A 20,391-nucleotide genomic window follows, 5' to 3' on the forward strand; every position below is an offset into this window, starting at 1 on the left:
AAAGTAACTTCAGTAAAACATGAGTTAAAATTTCCTTCTCCAGACGCACTCCACTTGAGACAAATAGTCTCTTGTCGGGTTTCTGTAAGGGAAGGGGAGAGAAACCTTACATCAGAAGCCTGGTAACATTACAGCTTAAGAGGAAGGACAAGTTATATATAATAATTCTTGCATTTAATATAAAGCCTTATCACGTTGTTGAAACGTCTCAAAGCTCTTTACAACAACAACAACAATAACTTGGATTTATATAGCGCCCTCCACGCCGGACGGCGTCTCAAAATATACTGTAAGGTGAATTGACTATATTTTGTGGGCGAAAATATTAAGTGCTGCAAGATGCTACCCCATGTGAAGGAAGTTTTTGCGGTGGTTGTTGTTGGGGAGAGTTTGGAGAGGAGCCAGAACTTGGGTTCCATTTCTGCCCGTGTGGTTGAGGGTGAAGGTGAGGCCTGCCCAAGAGTGGGCTCCTTTGATTCTGGTGTGATTTGGAACTTGAGAATTCAGGAATTTTATATTATAACAGGAGACCTGAGCCAAGTAGTGAGAGTTCCCAGAGGAGAACATGAAATCATAGGGTTGGAGAAGCAATGTATCATTAATTATCATAACATTACACAAATATCTATTTATTTTGTCCATCAGCCCATGCTGCACTCAGTAACGTATTGGAACTATCTGCTCTAAATCCATTGGCCTCTCTTTCCTCATACTCTTATGAGGGGTCAGCCTGGCTCAGTTGGTAGCACTCCTGCCTCAAAGTAGAAAGGTTGCGTCTTGCATGCTGCATTGTTGGAGGTGCCATTCTGCAGATGAGACATTAAACCAAGGTCCTGTTTGTGCCTGTTCAAGTGGATGTTAAACATCTCGCACTCTTCAGAAAAAAGAAGAGAGTTCCTCCCGGCGCTCTGGCCAACAATCCTCCAGGCAAAATTGGTCATTACACCCCTTATTACTCATTCACCAAATAATCTTTCGCTATTTACCATCTCAAACCCTTTCATAAGGTGAACATTTTGATCAGATGCCCTAGTAACCTTTTCTGCTCTAGTAACTAGATTGTGCTGTTTATTTTTAACCCCACAGCTGCTTTACATCAGTTTCCTGCAGTACTGACATCTTCTGAACTCTCTCCCCCTTTTCTTCTTCTATTTAAAGATTCGAAACGAACATGTGAAGGGGATGACCTATCAAATCTTTTCTGCATTAACATGTCATACTCCGCACATCTGGATGTGTGTGTGTGAGTGCGGGTGGGGAGAGGGGAGTCATTCCAATTCTGAGAGAGTGCAAATAAGTGGATTTCTGCTGAGGAACGAGCATTTCTGAGGAACCAGATGAAAATTATTCCTGGATCAGCAACACTTGTATTTGAAGCAGCCTTCCGTCCTTCGAGGCCCCCCTAGTCACAAAACTTGTCTCTCGAGACCCCAGATGGCAGGTTCTTTGAAAAAAAAGCCAATTTAACAAACTTGGAAAAAAATGTCAAACTTTAGCCGGTTCTTACAACAAGAATAAAGCAGCTCCCATACAACACAGCTTCACACAAATTACCCACAGTCACACCACTTTACAATATATACCTGAGTGCCTTGAGATGTCTCGAATACATGATAAGGCATTACATCAAGGCGTTGTATAAGGTCCTGTTTATCAGAGCACCTACACTGTTCCGTGGTTAACTATTGGACTTCTGTACCAGAGATTTAAATAGAGTAACCCGACAGACACATTTATTATTTATTAATGATCCCCCAAATTTTAAGAAGAAACTGTCCGTGGTATCACAAAGGTTGAGCGATAATACATTTTAAAGATTAAGGACCTTGTGTCAAGACTTTGAGCTCACAGACCAGGCTGATACACCAGGCCTCTACTGAAGGTATACTTACAAAGGGAGTGTCTCTCTCGGTGGCCTGGCTAACAAAACCTCCAAATAAACTTGGTCATTCATTTCACAGCTGTTTGTGGCCCTTTGCTGTGCGCAATTGTGCTGCCAAATTTGCTTACAAATGCATAGTCATTCAATTTCATGGTAAATTCTGCAAAGTGCTCTGTTCTTCCAACTTGATAAGCCACTATACCAAATGCAAGTATTATTACTAGTTTGTCAGAGGTGCTGTCCTTCGGATGAGATATTAAACTGAAGGTCCCATTTGTCTGCTACTTTGGACATTAACGATCCCATGGCACTACTCAAAAAGAGAAGAGAGTTTCTTCTGGTGCCCTGGCCAACAATCCTTGAAAGAAGTTGATAATTCACTTCACAGCTCTATGTGGGACATTCCTGTGCACAAATTGGCTGAAAATATAGTCAATATACTTTACAGTAAATCTTGTGAAATTCCTCGAGTTATCCTCCTGCCATTTAAGCCACTATATTACTTCAAGGATTATTAATGAAAACAGCGAGATGAGAATGCGGAATATTAGAATACTACCAACTGAACCAACTTGATATAATAATAATAATCCTTGCATTTGATAAGCATCTTTTCATGTCATTGAGACACCTCAAAGCGTTTCACAAAATACACTGTAAAGTGATTTGACTGTATATTTTGTGGATGAAATGCAGCAGCCAATTGCACACAGCAGCGCCTCACAAACAGTCGTGGATTGAGTGACCAATTTTTTTTTGAAGGATTAAAAGTAATCCGCCAATTGACTAACAATCAGGTTCCTATTTACTGCTAGGTAAACAGAAGCCTGTTGAGTAAAGAAACTTGTCTAAGATTTTGCTCTGTCTGGGAATCGAACCTGGGTCCTCTTGCTTGTAAGGCGAATGCTCTCATCAGTATGCTATAGTTCAAGATCCTCACTCTTGTGTTCAAATCCCTCCACTCCTCTGCACCCCACTACCTCTCTGACCTTCTCTCTCCTCACAACAGTGCCCGTTGCCTTCGCTCCACTGGGTCTGGCCTCCTCCTTGTCCCCCAAATCCTCCGCTCCACCATCGGCGGCCGTGTCTTCAGACACCGTGCCCCGAGGCTATGGAACTCCCTTCCTCACTCCCTTCGCCTCACCTCCTCTCTTCCTATTTTCAGGTTTCGACTGAAGACCTTTCTTTTCGACCGCACCTTTGGTCACCTTCCTCCCCATCCCCCTGGCTCGGCCCTGGCATCCATTACTGTGAAGCGCTCTGAGACGCCATCCGGCGTGGAGGGCGCTATATAAATCCAAGTTGTTGTTGCTGTTGTTGTCGTACAGGACTCCACAACTCCATATTTTAGCCTCCTGGTTCCTCATGTTCTCCCACTCTCTTTCAGGCAAGTCGGAGGCCGAGCTGAAGAACTTCAGTCCACATTACCAGCGGCAGTACAATGTGGCCTTGTTCAACAGTATACGATGCGAAATCGAGCAAGAGAGGCAACCACAGCCCCAGCTGCTGCATCGCAAGGTAGGCTGGGAGCTACATCCTCATAACTTTTCTGGACAATATCTGCACTTCCATAGATGTACTTCAATGCAAACTAACCCTAAAAGAAAAGTGCTGACTTTGTTGTATAATGGGGTCATTCCCAGCACGCATGCACAAAACAGTGGCTGGTTGCGATCTGGCAATCCTACAAGTTAAATGTTAACAGTGCTGACCTAGGTGACATCACCTGCATTGCTCTACTTATGCCCCGACACAATCAAAATGCCCATAAATGGGCCAAAGGGCCTTTTCTTGTCATTAGATAATTTTATAGGGGATTGATAACTGGTTTGTCCTCTGAAACGTTTGGGCTTGCAACCTCCCACTCTCTATGGCATCAGAAACCTCCTAGAAACATATTCTTTGACCAAGGTTGACATAATTAAATCTTACTTCCTTGCTCACTGTGCACCACAGCTTTTAACCAGTGTTTGAAAAAATTCCTTTTCATGAAAGTTACTATAATGACAATGTCACAAAGAACTTCATGGGTGACTGCTTTGAAGTGTCGCGATTCTGTATTTGTAGGCGAACGTGCCAGCCATTTAGTGCCAAATTAGCGGGGCTGTTTCTCTCCAATTTTAGTTTATGTGTGAATAAATTTTGTTTTATTTTTCAGCAGTCGTTGGAAGTTGAGCAGGTGGTGTACGAAGGGGAAGTGACACAATATGCTGAAGAACTCAAGAAATGGAAAGACCGATACGTCGTGGTGAAAAACGACAGCAGCATTGAATGCTTTGAAAACCGAGATGTAAGATCTTTCTTTTCAACATGCTTTTGGTTACCTGTCTGTCCCCATCTCCTTCCTCAGCTCCCTCCAGCTCAGGCTTCCAGACGATTTCCTGAAGCACTTTAAGACATTCTCCTGACATGAAAGGCGGTGTATAAATGGAAAATTGTTGTTGTTGTCTGCATATCTCTCTATTCTGGTACCATGACTCTTTTTGTTGCCAGCAAAAGGTTTAAGGAAAATGGACCAGATTAGCGATCAGTGCCACTTTGACCGGGACCAAGAAGTTAATGCAGGCGCTGGAGATGATAATTTGTAACTGTAGCAACTAGCAACATTTGACTATGCAAGATCTTATCTTCAGTTTCCTGTGTTAAAAAAATAAGCCTTAGTAATGGACAAGTTGAGCTGAGAGCTATGTTCATCGGCTGTACAGGTGTCAGCACTGACACTCAAAGTGGATCTCAAGCCCAAGGTACTAAAACTGCATTGTACAAGGTGGGTCCCAGCAGGTGAACAATAAACCATAACTTAATTGAATTTAAAGAATTGCTCCCATCATTTTTAATTCAGAAGATCAAGGGGGAATGGGAGGAGATAGATTAGATGGCTGTGAAACTTATGTGTAGTTAAAAAGACTTTCCCTTCCTGTTGAATGTGAAAATTAATGCACAACATTAATTTATTAAATTTAGAAATTTTATGTTGCTGGTGAAATTGCCAGTGAGAGAACTGGCAATCCCACATTGAATAAGTCTAGATTAATTCACTTAACTGTGTTTAATAACACATTGTCCACGTTTCAGTTATTTTTTTGTCCTGAATTTTTTTTCTAGTAGCCAATTCATTATTTATATTAAATTCTTAGCAATGGGTTTACTCTCAGTAATGTAATGTAAATACATTACATCGGCTCGCTCTGGGAAATTAACCTGAAATATTAACAGCTGAGAACTTCAGCGAAGGAGTGGAGCTTTAATCTTTTTACCGACGGAGACCTGTATTTTCGGTTTCAATGAGCAACAATTCAACCAGCATTGGGAAAAAAAATGCTGACATCCAGTGAGTTTTCTTACAAGATAGAACAAGCAGATTAGTAAATGTAAGGCCCTGCAATGATGCAGTGACATTGCTGTAGTGTCAATTAGGTCTGATTGCTTGAATGGAAGCAAGTTTGTGTTACAGGAGAGAATGTTACATTTCTGCAGCGTTGGCTGGTTGAAATGCGCACCACGTTTTTGTGCAGCCAATATTTTAGAGAGAGTTTGTTACCAAAACTGAGCTTCACTGGAACTCCATCCCTTTCAGATGAGAGTCCCTTGGAAAGTTTCCAAAGGTTACCTTTCTGAATGTGATTTCAAGAAAACAATGTAATAATCTTTGCATTTGATATAGTGACTTATCACATCTTCAGGACATCTCAATACACTTTACAGAATATACTGTGAAGTTAATTGACTGTATATTTTCTGGGCAAACGGGGCAGCCAATTGCGCACAGGAGTTTCCAATGATCGTTGATTGAGTGACCAAATTTTTAAAAAAATTATTATTACCCCCAGTAAAGACATCCACTAATCGACTAACAACTGGGTTCCTACTTACTGCTAGGTAAACAGAGGCTTGTGGAGTAAGCAAGAGGACCTGAAAACTTGCCTAACGTTTCACCCTGCTCCTGAATTAAACCCAGGACCTCTCTCTTGTGAGGCGAGTTCTTTAACCACAAAGCCTCAGGACTCCACATAAGCTATAGGAGTCCACCTCTAAGACAATGCGATACATTGTCTTCGAGGTAAATCTCTACTGTGCACGGAAATAAAACCAAATAAGTAGAGAATGACTGTCTGACTGTCATCCATTCCCGCTAATATACCAGACATGACATTGTTCAGGTTCTCAGCTTCACGAGCTTAAAGGTCTCAACCTCTGATCATGCTTTCGTACACCTCTACCCCCACAAAATACACAGTCAGTCCACTGTACAATTTATTCTGTGAAACTCTTTGAGGGGTCTCAACGACATGACAAGACACTATATGAAATGTAAGTATTATTATCTTTCCCTTCTCCACCCACCTCGGTTCCCACCCCCAGCTCAAATGCTCTGCCAGTACTGTTGATGTCCTTCCCCTGTGAAAAGCCATATTGTATTTTATTAAGACTATTTTCTTAAAATTTCAGATCGTGCAAGATTTTTTTAAGACCTTGACGTTAAAGTCGAAACCATGTTAAATTTCAGGCCTCTGGTGAGGAGGGGAGGAGAGTTGTGGGACTGGGAAAGACAACAAAGTATCATTAGATTTATTTTTTATGTTCATGTCTTTTCCTGGTTTTGTTTTTTTGTGTCAGGCCTATCAGAAGGGACAAGCCATGAAATGCAAACTGATTCCAACTGGCTGCAAAGTCTTCACGTCCATGACTAAATACTCCTCACTGGTGGATAGAAACTTTCCTGACCCAAGTGGTGAGTAACCCTGAAGTGTTAAAGCTTGAGCATTGTTGGTGCTACCGCCGATAGTCCAATTGAAACTAACCCCGGCTCAGTTGGTAATACTCTTGCCTCTGAGTCAGAAGCTTGTGAGTTCGAGCCCCAGGTTGGGACTTTGAGCTCACAGTCTAGCTGACACCGGGTGAGTGGTGCACTGTTGGAAATGCAGTCCGAATGCTGAAGTCCTGTCTAATATGGGTATTAAAGATCTCCAAAAGAGAAAGGAGTTTCTTCTGGTATCTTGGCCGACAATCCTCAAGATAAAATTGGCTGCTTACTTCGTGGCTTTTGGTGGGACATTGCTATGCACTAATCGGCTGCTGCATTTAGAGTCACTCCATTTTGCATCAAACATCCTGTGAAGCATTTTGAGATGTTATGATCTGACAAGGTACCATACTGAATGTAAGGATTATTATTAACCCTGAAAAAACAGGCTGGTTTTGGTCTGCACTGCTGCTTCCTCGGGTGCTTCATTGTATTTCTTATACTTGGTGTAATTGAAATGCCTCACAAGCTAACATTACAGGAGATTGATAGCTCGCCTTTTACTTCCTTTTGTTTTGGTCATCTGGGTGTCTGACAATGCAGAAACTCAGCTCCGTGCTTAAGGGTTAATTCCAAACCAAGCTGAGAATTCCATGCATCCCACCTACATATGGAAATTTCAGAGATAGATTGTTGGAATAGACTGCGCACTCTCTCCCTGGAGGGACACATCTGGAAAGTATTAGGCTCAAGTTGGTAAGAGCCAAGACTTGGGGGGGGTTCCCAATATGTGTGTTGGAGTTACTGCTGGAGTCTAACCAGCTAAGACCGCAGAGCTTGCCATTGTTCCTCCTCTAAAACTGATACCAGCCTGTGTTTGGTTTTCCCATAGGTAATGAGAAGGAAGCCAGCCAGTGCTTTCTTGTTAACCACACCGAGTACCCTGTTTACCTGTGGCACCCTTACCGAAAGCACTGCTACTTCTGTCTCGAGAGTGCGGAGGCACAGCAGGAGTTTGGGGCCTTCCTTTGTGACTGTATCCGGCACCTCGATCATGGTAGGTTTGACCTGAATGGAAACCTGTGAAGTGAGTCAGTTGACTGCAGTGAAACCATCTCTTGTGACCTTGTTATAATGTGGATGGTTTTTTTTGCATTCTTGTGACTGTTGAGCCTCTGTGAGATTTACCAATGCTGTTGTAACGATAAGGGGATGGGAGTATTTTTATTTTACATTAAAAGTGCTCGTCTCTACAGTGGTGTGTCACTTTAAGGATGAATAATTCAAGTTCAATTGTATGCCAACCCAGCCCTTTAGGATACAGCCAGAAAGAGTTAAATTCGCATCAAATAGGCAGCGATGTCAGCAAATTCTAGTGAATGCATCAGAGCCCTGGAAAATGAAGGCAGTGTTGTACTTGTTCTTGCCCTTTGCTTCTACTGCAATATTACACCTCAAGAACAAGCTTCAACCAGCAGAGAATGGCAAGTCTTTGTGAACTCAGCTACAGTCCGACCACAAAGCTGTATAGCCCTGGCTGTGTCCCCCGCCTGCATACGTTTTCCCCGTAGATCGAGAGGGTGGGTCGGCAGCAGAATGTCAAAACCCCAACTTGGAAGTGACCGAACACTTGATTTGCAATCTTGACGCACAGTAAAGTACATAAAGGATCCTTCCACCAGGAACCTCAGTGGGCTTCACACTGGGCCTGCCTGAAGCAGTAGCCATCAATAATAACAGTAGTAATAAGCCTTACGATTGGTACAGCGCCTTTCAGGTTAGGAGGACATCTCAAAATGCTGCATGACTGTTTGTGGGACGCTGCTGTGCGCAATTGGCTGCTGCATATCACCCACAGAATTTAAGGCAAATATATCCTGTCAAGCACTTTGAGAAGTCTCAATGACATGATAAGGTGCAATATCAAATGCAAGGATTATTATTATTACTGCAAAGTGCAGTAACTGTGCTTTGTGTGTAAAACACTGCACCCAGTTTGCCCATAGCAACATTTTACAGACTGCCATGAACCGAATGAGCAATTTTTATTTGGGAGATTGTTGGCCAAGGCACCAGAGGAGAAACTGCCTTCATTTTTGTGTTGTACAACATCAAGATGGGATTAGAGATGGGAGCCTCTCTGAAATGAACTGTGGGAAAACCAGTTGCCAAGTTTAAGAATTATTTCCACAATTCTGCACAACCTTAAGTTTGAAGACAAAATGGTCCTGCAAGCTAAGGTTAGGTTGAATTTCAAAACTCTTGAAAGGTAGGAGTAGATCACCTCTCTCTCTCTCTCTCCACCAGGTTGAGAAATGAGGTGTGGTGCAAAGGGAATACAAATTGAAAAGGGAGTGGGTCTGTTCAGTGCGGAGTCATTTATAGTCTGAACTGCCAAAGAATAGGAATAAAAAGCCCTTCACATAATTACTAACAGTGGCATTGAACAGCTTTTTGCTTGATAATGAATGCATAAGTCATACATTGTTAGGCCAAATGAAACTGCCTCGAGCTGCTATTTATAAACTATTACTCATGCCTAAAATGCACAAGTTTAGCAAACCGAGTCAGCATCCTGTGAGGAAATCATGTCATCTAACCTGTCAGTTAGTGGTAAACAGCTTTACAATGCAAGGCTCAGGAAACGGGTGGCAAGATTGCCCTCCAAGCAACTTAAACAAAAAACATTTGAAAAACAAAAAAAACACGGTGTTTAAAAAAACTTTTACTTTTCCCTTCAGCGACATTCTCCCTTCTCCTGAAAATCCTGGCTCTTGCTGCAGTAAGAGTCCTGTGCGTAACCTTCATTCGCAATGGGAGCCTAGCCAGCATTGATGTGGCTTTGTGGTGGAGAGAGAGGGGGTCACAGTTGAGCTCTGGATCCTCATCTCAAATCAAAATTCACTTTGCTCAGGATGTCAAAGTGGGCTGTGCTTAACAGTGGCTGTCTTTCCCTTCCCACCCTGTCCCCAACCAATTCTGAGATTGGTTGCACCAGCACAGAAGGGGATCAATCTTGGTTTCACATTGACCAGGTGGCCTAAGTCAGCCAATTCCAAGCGCAAGCGAGAGGACCCGGATTCGATTCCCGGGCGGGGCGAAACCTTAGGCAAGTTTCCTTACTCCATATGGCTCTGTTTAATCTAATAGGAACCCGGTTGTTAGTGGATTGGCGCACTTTCCGGGGGTAATAATCTCTTCAAATAATAATAATAATTTGGTCATTCAATCCACACTTGTGGGACTGTTTGGCTGCCGTGTTTCGCCCACAAAATATACAATCAATTGATTTTAAGTCAGCCAATTGGGAATGAGCCATGGATAGAGGATCGCACCAATCTTTAACCGGTCTTTCTCTTTCAGGTGCTGATCATCCTCTGTACGTCTTGTTTTTCCTGTTTTTATTTAAAATGGCAGGGTTTTCCTTTTAATAAAATAAATATTGTCTCTCAGGTATAAATCCGGCCATGTCCTGCCTTGTCCCAAACAGCCTTGTGGGCTGTGAGACCAAAGGCTTGGGCCTCTCTCTGCCAACGCTATTCCCCATCATCGCAGGGGAAACAAAATCAATGAACCAAAAAAAAAGCACTGCACTGAGGAAGGAATGCAAAATGAACTTTATTAATTCCAGATATTTCAACTACCTGGAATGTGCCAGTTTCTTTTCACTGAGTCATTCACAGCAGAAAGAGGGAGCTTGAATAAAATTTGATTGGAGACTCCAAACTCTGTCAGTGTGTTAAGAAACTCATACTTTTTTTTTAGATTCAAGAAGACAAATTGTGCACATGTTTCAGCCGTTCATTTGTTTTACCATTGAACGTAGCAGAGAGTATGAGAACTGAATGTTGCAGTTCTGTGATTTATTTAATGTTTCCTTCCCCACTGTGGTTTCTCTCTCTTCCCCATTCCTCAGCAACAACAGTTTCGCAAACCAGCCAAGGGACTCTGTGTTAGGTTTAGCTCCTATTGATTTGCCATCAACATCTCCATCATTGCAGTATGCGATTACCAGGATGGTAGAAGGCGAACTAGATGGACCTTGGTCACTTTTTGCCCAGCAATTCCTACGTTCCTTATCTCGTGGTTTTCCTTGCTCAGTCAGCGTTTCTTAGTTTTATTGGAGGAGAAAATGAGCACATGACAAATTCTTGCAGCAGATATACTGCATTCACACTGTTGCATTTAGATATTTTTTTCTCCCATCACACCGATGAAGCCTTGCTGAACAACAACGTTGAGGGAAGCAGAAGTTTATGCAGAAAGCTCTACGCTTTGTTGGAATTCCCCAGAATAGCACTTGAATAACACTGTGCCGTGCTGTCAGAAGCCTTTTAGGCTACATTATTACACTTCACACTGTAATCGTTCACCTTCTCACTATGACAATGAGGGTTAGAAGTGTAACTACAACAACAATTTATGTTTATATAGAGTCGAAATGCTCCATTTGTTGTATGTTTCAAAGCTCAGAAGAAATTTTTTTTTTGTGTTGAGGGGGAGGGAGGAGTTAGGACACTTGTACAAAGGAAAGTAGGTGGGATTGGTTTGAAAGGTGGAGATCAAGTGGCTGAAATATATTCATTCTTTCATCCAAATCGCTTTTGTGATCACATAGTTGTGATAACTAACCAACACCCCAGTCAGCTCCTCTCTCTGTCTCCTGGCAGTCTGCGAATGAGTCTTGTGTCACTTGTTTATCTATTAAACATCCCATGATCATTTTGAATGAAGAAGGCCCTTTGACCCATTTCATCTTATTCTTCCAGCATACCCACTCTACTGTATGTCCTATCCCATACTGTAAGATTAAAAGGATATAAAAACAGTGCCATCATTCTAAACCACTGCACATTGGACAGACACACCAGTACAAAAATCTACTCATCTCCCGTCGTCCTGGAGATGCTCGGACAATTGCAGCCAAACAATTCTCTTTCAATGAGCTTGATTCTCAGCACAGTCGAGATCAAAAGATCACAAGAAAAGTTCGGATGAAGAAGGATGTCTGGCCAAATGATTCTGTAAATCATTCTATGATTCATAGAAAACCCACTTTCGTATTGTTCTTAAATGAGTCCAGCATCCATCCTTCCTTGTAACCTGCTGCAGCTGTGCCACTCTCTATGTAAAGTAAAAGGAGGAGAGTGGTATAGGAAAACTGGGGCAGAACCCAATATCCAGTACTTGGAAAACTGAACCGTTGAGTTGAACCTGATGCCAAGTTATTGATGCATTATTTAACCCAATTCTTCCTGATTATGCAGAGCAGCAATAAGCCAAACCACAAGTGGGCAGGTTTCATTCCCCTCTTCTTGGAAACAGAGCTTTATTTCATTCTGTTGAAGCTATTTCTGTGCTGCTCGTGGATGACACAATGTTGGGTCACGATATTTGTCTGCCTTTGAATAAACCACATGATTGCCTTATCTCCCGCTTGCACGCACCATCTCAAACAGTCATAAGGAAACCTGGGTAATATACATGGCATCATCCTATGGGCAAGTCAGCCGAGGTCTTAAAGGTGCAGTGACTTTGTGAAATGCAACCCCACAAATCCCCCACCATCCCTAATCCGGCGTGATATCAGCTTCCTGTCAATTGTGTTTTGTTTCAAGCAGAGGCAACTGATGTTATTGCCATATCATTTGCCTAATTTTTCCCTCAATTGTGCTTATTTTTATTTAGAGTGCTTAGATCAGAGTTTATTCGAAGTTCAAGCATTTTTAGAAGGGATTCAATTCTTCAGGCAAGAAAAAGGCCACTATGGATCCTGGGAAATGCTTGCTGGCGATAAAACCCTGGTGAGTCTGATAACTAACCAACTCATCAGTCAAGGCTTATCAACAAGTCTTCTAAGGTCTATTTCTATTTGACTCTCAGACCATGGTCAGACTTTCCTCTCAATTCCTTCCAATATTGTCTGGATAGTTTCCTGCTCCATATTTTGTTTCTCTGTGCACCTGCAACAGTTACGGGAACAAGGAACTTGCTGGAATATTTTCTCAAGCGATAAAGGAAATACAAAATGCAATTGTTTGCCAATGCATGTTTCGTTAACCCACATCTACAATGGGGGGTGGGGGATTCACTTAATTTGGAGCAGACTTGTGGACAGCAACTGTTGAAAGGCGAATATAATAGCAAAATAATTGTGTTTGGTTTAGTGCCCTGGAAACACAGCTCCAACCCCCTTTCATAGGTCCTGGCACCCAGGCACTGGCTATCTGTGAGGAATCTATGAATAGCGTCTATATATGTCCCTGTCTCTTGTAGATTCTGAGTAATCTGGTGATGGAAGAACTGCTGCCCACACTCCAGAGTGACATCCTGCCAAAGATGAAAGGGAGGAGAAATGAAAAGAAGAAGACCTGGTTCGGTGTACGTACCACTCCCCCCTTCCCCTCCGCAAAACTGGTTCGGGTAGTAGTAACGAGTAATCAAAAATTGCAGTTTACATGTATTACAAAATACTAAGCACTTTAGAAACATCAATGAAATATCTAAATCCAAAATGCACTCATTTCCAACTGATCATTCCTTAATAACAATAATAATAATAATAATCCTTGCATTTGATCTAGTGCCTTATCATGTCATTGAGACGTTTCAAAGCGCTTCACAGAATATATTGCAACGTGGATTGACTGTATTTTGTGGGTGAAATGCAGCAGCCAATTGCACACAGCAGTGTTCCACAAACAATCATGACCATTTTTTTATAGGGGTTATTACCTCCAATCCTGAGACATTTTCCTGAAGAGTTTTTGAGTGGCATAAACTTTTGTGTGAACCTAATCTGGTTTATTTTATTATCCTAACAGATTGTGGAGCATGCTTATACTATAGTACAAGAGCAGCTGGGTGAAGGGTTGCAGGCCCTAGAGGAGGAGTGCAAAAAATCGAGCACTGACCTGGAAGGGAGAATACGATCAGATATGGATCAGATCATCTCCTCAAAGGACTTTATGGCTGGCAAACTTCGAGGTAAAGATAGAGACATAAAATATTGAAGGAGGAAAGCCATTCAGCCTATAAAGCCCATTCGTCCAAAAGACCATTTACAATTTACTCAACCCACTCCATCTCCGGAAGATAAAGTCCTATAAAGTAATTATTTCAAGGCCTTGGGAGCATGTCCTCCAGATGTGAAAGATGCCATATAAATATAAATTTGTATTGTATTCAACCTGTGACTGTCCTCCGAGGAGAGATGGTTGACTCTATTCCAATATTCCATTGCCGAGTACATCACAATAGATCCAGTTCAGCTCCAAGGAGAGACCACTTAGCTACAGATTCCTCCGGGGCATTGCTATTGACAGATCAGCCAGCCTGGTTGAATAAAAAGAAAATCAATCCTGCACTATATCTTGCAATCCTCTCAATCATTCCTTCCTTCCCCAGATTGCTGTTCAATTCCCTCTCACATTTGCTGGCACCATCCGTACCTGGGTTGTCCATTCCATGTGTTCACCCGTCTCTGTGCAAAATAATTAAATCAGTGCTGTCCGTTCACCTTCCCTCTTCTGAGCTTAAGTCTGTGTCCCTTTGTTGTAGAGTTTGTGACTACTCTAAACCTATTGAATTTAGCGCCCGCTTTGTGGAATGGGCCAGGTTCCTGTGTTGCGGCCCCATATTTTCATACAAACCCCTAAGGGTTGCACTTACCAATTACATTAAAGCGATGGTAAGTTTAATTTTACGCATTAAACTTTCAAGCACAAATGTAGTGAAATTAAATCAGATGCAAAAAATGGCAGTTAGACTTTACGTTAACCATGTTTATAGTGTTTATCTACAATATGTTCTTTACCAAATGAAAATGTAACTAGCTGTTGAGTTTAAATGAATATTTGTTTCAGCCACAATCATCGAAAAGATAGACGAGAGTTATGTTCAGAACGTTAAACCCTACCTGGCTTCCATACTGGAAGAGTTGATGGGACCCATCAGCTCTGGATTTAGTGAAGTTCGATCACTCTTTGAAACTGAGGTCAATGAAATGAGCAAAAAATTCCAAGGCTCTTCTGGTGGCGAGAAACTGAAAGAGGTAAATATGTGTGCGTTTTTTTTTCCCCCTAAAACTCTGTAAATTTCCATTAGTATATCTGCTGAGTGCTTCGAGATGTTTGTTCAATGCCTCATCAGCGCAAGTCATTGTTATAAGGGATTCTAACCCTTATATAGTTTCGGACAGGACACGTACATGCGACTGCCAGGATGGGTAGAAGGCAAACTGGATGGACCTTAGTCTTCTTTCATCTACAATTCTTATGTTCTTGTATTCTAACTGTTGACAGGAGAATGGATTGAATCCATTCCCGTAACAATATTAGACAGTGTCTGATTTCTTGCACACAGAACCTTGCTCCACTGCTGAACTTGCCTTTGAATGGGATCAAGATGCAGCTGTGCTACAGTAAAGTTCACCTTCTTCAAGACCAGCATGGGGAGATGAACAACTCTTTCAAGTTCGTCAATACAGAGAGCCTCATTCAGAGAACCCAGAACATCATGCAAGAGGTACGTGTTCTGAGAGTCTTCCTGTATCTCATTACAATTCCACAGGTCTTCAGTAGCAACCTACATTAACCTGGATGCCAACTTGATGAAGAATCTCCCCTGGATGAAGGATATTACTCAGCCAAGTGAAGCAGTAACTTGTAAAGTTGTTCCTTGCTCTGTGCTCATTTCTGATCTCAGGCAGGACACAGGGGGTTGGGGGTGTTATAATTCAGGAGGAATGTTTAAAAGAACAATGTTATAGTCGGGTCCCTGAGCTGGGTTGGTGAGAAGCCTGCTAAGCCTCTGACTTCAGAGTGCTAGCCAATGATCCCTGCCAGAGATGCTTTGTGTGTGAGCATTGGGTGAGTACCAGAACAAGCAGTGATCCATATCCCCAGTGGCTGAATAGAATAGCATCCTAAATGGAACTGAAACTTTTAAAAAAAGTCTTCACACTGTGACTGAGGAACACGGTCAACTCTCCTGGCCATAAAAACAGGCTGGGAAAATGCTGGATAGGGCTTTTGGCCTTGTCCTTCATTTAGCTCAACAAGAGAACAAGTAAGTAGCAACTAAAGCTGCAATCAAGCTACAATCTTTTTGACATCAGTGAATGTTTATTCAGCTACAATAGGTGGATGTTCATTCAGCAACAATAGACTTCTTCTACAATAGAAGACAGACTCCCTCTTTCTCTTCCTGTCTGAGTCGATCTAGTCTTTCTGTTTTGTCAATGCTGCTGTTCTTCTGAACATTCTTCGCTTCCTCCTTCTAGAGCCTGAATTATGTTAAAAAATTAAGGTGATCAGTGTTGGCTCCATCTCTGTACTTCGTTCTTTCACAAGCTTGTTTATTCTGTCTGCCTTACCATCCTCCTACAATCTAAGGGCTTTTAGAATCCAAGCTTTTAACATCATCACTCTTCCAGGCATCATCGATCTAAACCTTTTTCATGTCCCCCGCTCCACCATTGCTGGGCAAGCTTTCAGTCAAGCTGCCCGAGGTCTCTGTAACTCCATTCTGCAGTCTCTCCACCCCATGGCCCCCACACTCCCTGCCTTCAAAACTTGCTTGAGGCTTATCTTTTTGATCCCACTTTCGGCCACCTTTTTCCTCTCTTCTCCAGCTTTTTACCCACCCCCAGCAGAGATTCCCAGTCACTCTTGTGAACCACTTTGAAATGTCCTCCCAAAATGAAAGACGCTATATAAATGTAAATTGTTGTTATTCAATCTCCTATACGATAAGACTGATCCTTTACCTTTCCCTACTCAATATAGAAATAATCTATACTGGAATAAATAGAAGAGATTTATTAGTGTATGATACTGTGGCAAGTGGCCTGTCTTGCTCATTATTTAATGACAAGTGTTACAGTTAAACATAAATAAACACTTAAAATTCGCAATGTTTCAGTGTTACCTTTCTGTGTTTTACCAGTTGATGGACAATGCAGTCTTCACGTTTGAACAACTCTTATCAGATTCACTGAAGACTGATCCGTCAAAAATTGCAACATCCATAGAAAAGGTTAAGCAACGAGTGTTAAAGGTAATGAAAGTGCAGTTTGCTAATGAAATCCAATGACCCTGCTTGAGCATTGACTTGCTAATATAGGATCACTTTCAATTCACCAGACAAAGCATTGATCTAAAGCAACATTTGATCTTTTCAGTGAGTATCTCAAAAGAAAGGATAACTAGAGGAAAATATAACTCCCCTTGTGGGTTGCATGCTGCTATTTGTGGATGCCTATCTTCTTCCGCAGAGAGGTCTTAGTTGAAGGAGTGCTCTGTGCAGTAATGCTCTTTTGAAGGGTCGGCAGACAGCCTTGACCTTTTATATAGGCTGATTAGAAACGGTCTTATTTTTTTCAATGCAGCTCCACCAATGTTTTGTGGAGCAAAACAGCACTGGAAGTCCCATAGCATAGTGGTTGGAACACTTATCTCGCAAATGAGAGGACCCAGGTTTGATTCCCGGGCAGGCGAAACCTTAGGCAAGTTTCTTTACTCAACACTACTCTGTTTACTTAGCAGTAAGGAGGAACCCGGTTGTTAGTTGATTGGCAGATCACTTACCGGAGGTAATAATCCTTCCAAAAATATGGTCACTCAATCCATGATGGTTTTAGGACACTGCTGTGTGCAATTGGCTGCCATGTTTCGCCCATCAACTACAGTCATTTCACTTTCCAATATATTCTGTGAAGCGCTTTGAGCTGTCACAATGACATGATAAGATGCTATATCAAATGCAAGGATTATTAATATTATATCCTCTGAAGTGCTTTGAGGCATCCTCCTACCATGAAAGGTTCCATATCAAATGCAAGGATTATTACAATTATTATTTAGCAAATCTTGGCATCAAAATCAAAAAGCCTTGCACTTACAGCTTCCTATGGCTTCAATGAGTTTTCAGTGTGCAGCTGAGCTATTGAAAGTTCCCAGGTTCAAACCCCAGTCTGTGCTCAGTTAGTTAGTTGATTTCAGCCAGAAAGGTAGTGGGGGTGTGGGAAAATTAGACGCATTTCCACTCTGCTTTCTATGCATCACCTCCTCATTGCTGGAGGTGCACATATAAAACCCAAACCCTAAATACCCTTTATCTGTAGATATTGACTGAATACAAGATTAGCTTTAATCTAATGGTTTAAAAATTTGAACATCTTCACAACAGAAGGAAACTGGAGGAGAAAAATGCTGAGCAGTAAAATAAGCTTGTGACATGCCCCCAAAAACATTACTCCTGATTGCTTACAAATACAGTTGCTATACTTTAGAGTAATTCATGTGAAACACTTTGAGATATTTGAATAAAGTGAAATAATAATAATAATACTTGCATTTGGTGTAGCACCTTATCGTGTCAAAGTGTTTTTGCATCAAATGTAAGGATTATTATGTTTGCCTTTTTGACCTTGTCTTTCACCTTGTTTATGCCAAGCTTTGAGTTTCTATATCCCTAACCTCTGGAATAAATGTAAATTGTTCTTTAACACTTCTTAAAAAAATGCAGTAATTTTTTTTACATATTGTTGTCGAAGGAATTTTATGCAGGACAGCAGCTGACAACTCTAGCTTTTACAGACAGCAAAAAATAAAGCAAAACTGTATATTCTCTCCCAGCAATATGACCACGACAGCAGCACAGTGAGGAAGAAGTTATTCCAAGATGCGCTGGTGGAGATCAGCATGCCATCGCTGCAGAAAGCCTTGGCTCCGAGTTGCAAACCTGTAAGTAACCCTTTCTTGTAATGTTTGCATATTGTGTGCTATGAAGAACGGAATCCCTTTCGAAGCACTGAATCATAGGAAAAGGAGTAGGCCATTCAGCTCCTCCAGCCTTTTCCGCCATTGTATTAGATCATGACTGAATTGTAGCTCAACTCCAAGTACCTGCCTTTGCCCAATATCCTTGATATCCTGACCTAACAAAAATCAATCTGCCTCAGTCTTGAAAATTTGAATGGATCCAGCATCCACAGTCTTTTTGGGGAGAGAGTTCCAGATTTCCATTACCTTTTGAATGGAAAAAATGCTTCCTGATTTCATTCCTAAATAGCTTAGCTCTAATTTGAACAATTTGCTATAGAGAGCCAAATATGTCACACAGGATAGCAATCAAGAACAGAAAGTCTTGGCATCTTTTCAAGGGCAATTTTGTTTTCGGTAAGCTGGGTGTCTTGATACATGCAGAAACCCTTCACCCGTGCTTATGAGTATCCAAACCGGACTGAGAGCTCCACGCATCCAACCTACAGATGGAATTTCCTGTGTTTTAGAGGGCAATGAAGCAAAGAGTAGCATCTCTATCTCTCGTGGGAACCAAGAAACAAACCATACTCGGGACCGCCTGGCATGTTTGGCTCAGTGCCACATTAACCAATGTAATTGCCCATTGGGGAGGGTGTGACTTTAATTTCACACTGTGCTCTGCAGCATTCATCACCTGCCAATGCAAAGGATTAGCAATTGCCATGATATCTGCTTGATCATTATGCTGATATTCACTGAGCCATCTGATAACCAGGAAACAAACCTGCGTTTATTACTCCTCCTTCAAGCGATGTGTTATTCCCAGTGTGAGAGGCTATCAACTTTTAATAGAAATTACTCCTCCCTCAAGCGATGTGTTATTCCCAGTGTGAGAGGCTATCAACTTTTAATAGAAATGTAGAAATCTACAGGGGTGAAAGACACCTTTGGTCCATCGACTCCACACCAGCTCAGAGAACAAAGTTTAGTTCAATCCCACTGCCTTCCCTTATCCCAATACCCCTTCAAGTCCCTCTAACATTTAAGAAATTAAGGAGAAACTTTGGAAAAAAAAGGAAGAAATGCAAATGGTGAAAATCTGAGTTTATTTTTTTTTAATTCAATCCGCCGGGGGTGAATCAGCGTCTGAGTTAGAGACAGGAAGGTTAATGTTTCAGGTTTGATCCACTGAAACATTGGGCTTGGGGGAGACCTGCCTATTTGGGTGGACATTAAAGATCCTGTGGCACTACTCAAAAAGAGAAGAGAGTTTTTTCCGGTGTCTGGGCCAACAATTCCGAATTTCATAGCTGTTTGTGGAACTTGGCAGGGCACAAATTGGCTGCCGGATATGCCTACAGTTACCAGAGATTTCAGTAAATGCTTGAAATGTCCTCTCGACATGAAAGAAGTTGTATCAAATGCAAGGATTTTTTTGATTTCCACCATTTCAGTTTTCACTGAATGCAATGTTTTCATCAAAGCAACAATTCACCAAACCACAGTCATCACCTGCCTGAAAAAGAGGTCTCACTATCAATTGAAGATACTTAGCAGATGAGGCAATTGGGAGGTTAGAATATTTTTTTTATCACAGAGTTATTAGGATATAGAATGCCTTACCAGGAGTGATGGTTGAGGCAAAATCTGTATTAGCTTTCAAAAGGAAACTAGAAAAATACCTGAAGAGGAGTGAACTATATGAGTATGGGGGGAAAGGGCAAGTAAATGAGACTGAAAGAATTGCTCTCTTAAAGATCCAACACAGATATAATGGTCATGGTCTGCCACATGGTCTTCCACTAGCCATCAATATCTGTGGTTTTATTGCAGCATTTACCTCCAAGTGCACAAGTCTTCCGAGGATGACTTTGTGTTTCACAACTTCCACATTTTCACAAGACCAGCAGATGTTTCAGCTAAATGTGGCCCCTTCTTATATTTATCAGAGATGCAAAATTGTTTTGGAAGATAAGACAGTGTTGGTGCACCACAAA

The 20,391-nt window shown here is 41.7% G+C and overlaps 1 protein-coding gene across 2 annotated transcripts in view; it reads left to right on the forward strand.

The window, feature by feature from the left end:
• niban1 (niban apoptosis regulator 1) overlaps window positions 1–20,391 on the forward strand; it is a 46,358-nt gene that overhangs the window by 16,913 nt on the left and 9,054 nt on the right. Inside the window, exons 2-12 of one of the 2 annotated variants that reach the window (XM_007895592.2) lie at window positions 3,270–3,400; window positions 4,041–4,172; window positions 6,500–6,614; window positions 7,519–7,683; window positions 12,315–12,430; window positions 12,903–13,007; window positions 13,451–13,613; window positions 14,492–14,679; window positions 14,991–15,152; window positions 16,575–16,685; window positions 18,266–18,373. In XM_007895592.2, the coding sequence (XP_007893783.2) occupies window positions 3,270–3,400; window positions 4,041–4,172; window positions 6,500–6,614; window positions 7,519–7,683; window positions 12,315–12,430; window positions 12,903–13,007; window positions 13,451–13,613; window positions 14,492–14,679; window positions 14,991–15,152; window positions 16,575–16,685; window positions 18,266–18,373 (1,496 nt within the window). The remainder of the gene's footprint in view (window positions 1–3,269; window positions 3,401–4,040; window positions 4,173–6,499; window positions 6,615–7,518; window positions 7,684–12,314; window positions 12,431–12,902; window positions 13,008–13,450; window positions 13,614–14,491; window positions 14,680–14,990; window positions 15,153–16,574; window positions 16,686–18,265; window positions 18,374–20,391) is intronic. The other variant, XM_007895593.2, reaches the window with a different exon arrangement.

This window comes from Callorhinchus milii, unplaced genomic scaffold (genome assembly GCF_018977255.1).
Source record: "Callorhinchus milii isolate IMCB2004 unplaced genomic scaffold, IMCB_Cmil_1.0 Scaffold5, whole genome shotgun sequence".
NCBI classification, from domain to species: domain Eukaryota; kingdom Metazoa; phylum Chordata; class Chondrichthyes; order Chimaeriformes; family Callorhinchidae; genus Callorhinchus; species Callorhinchus milii.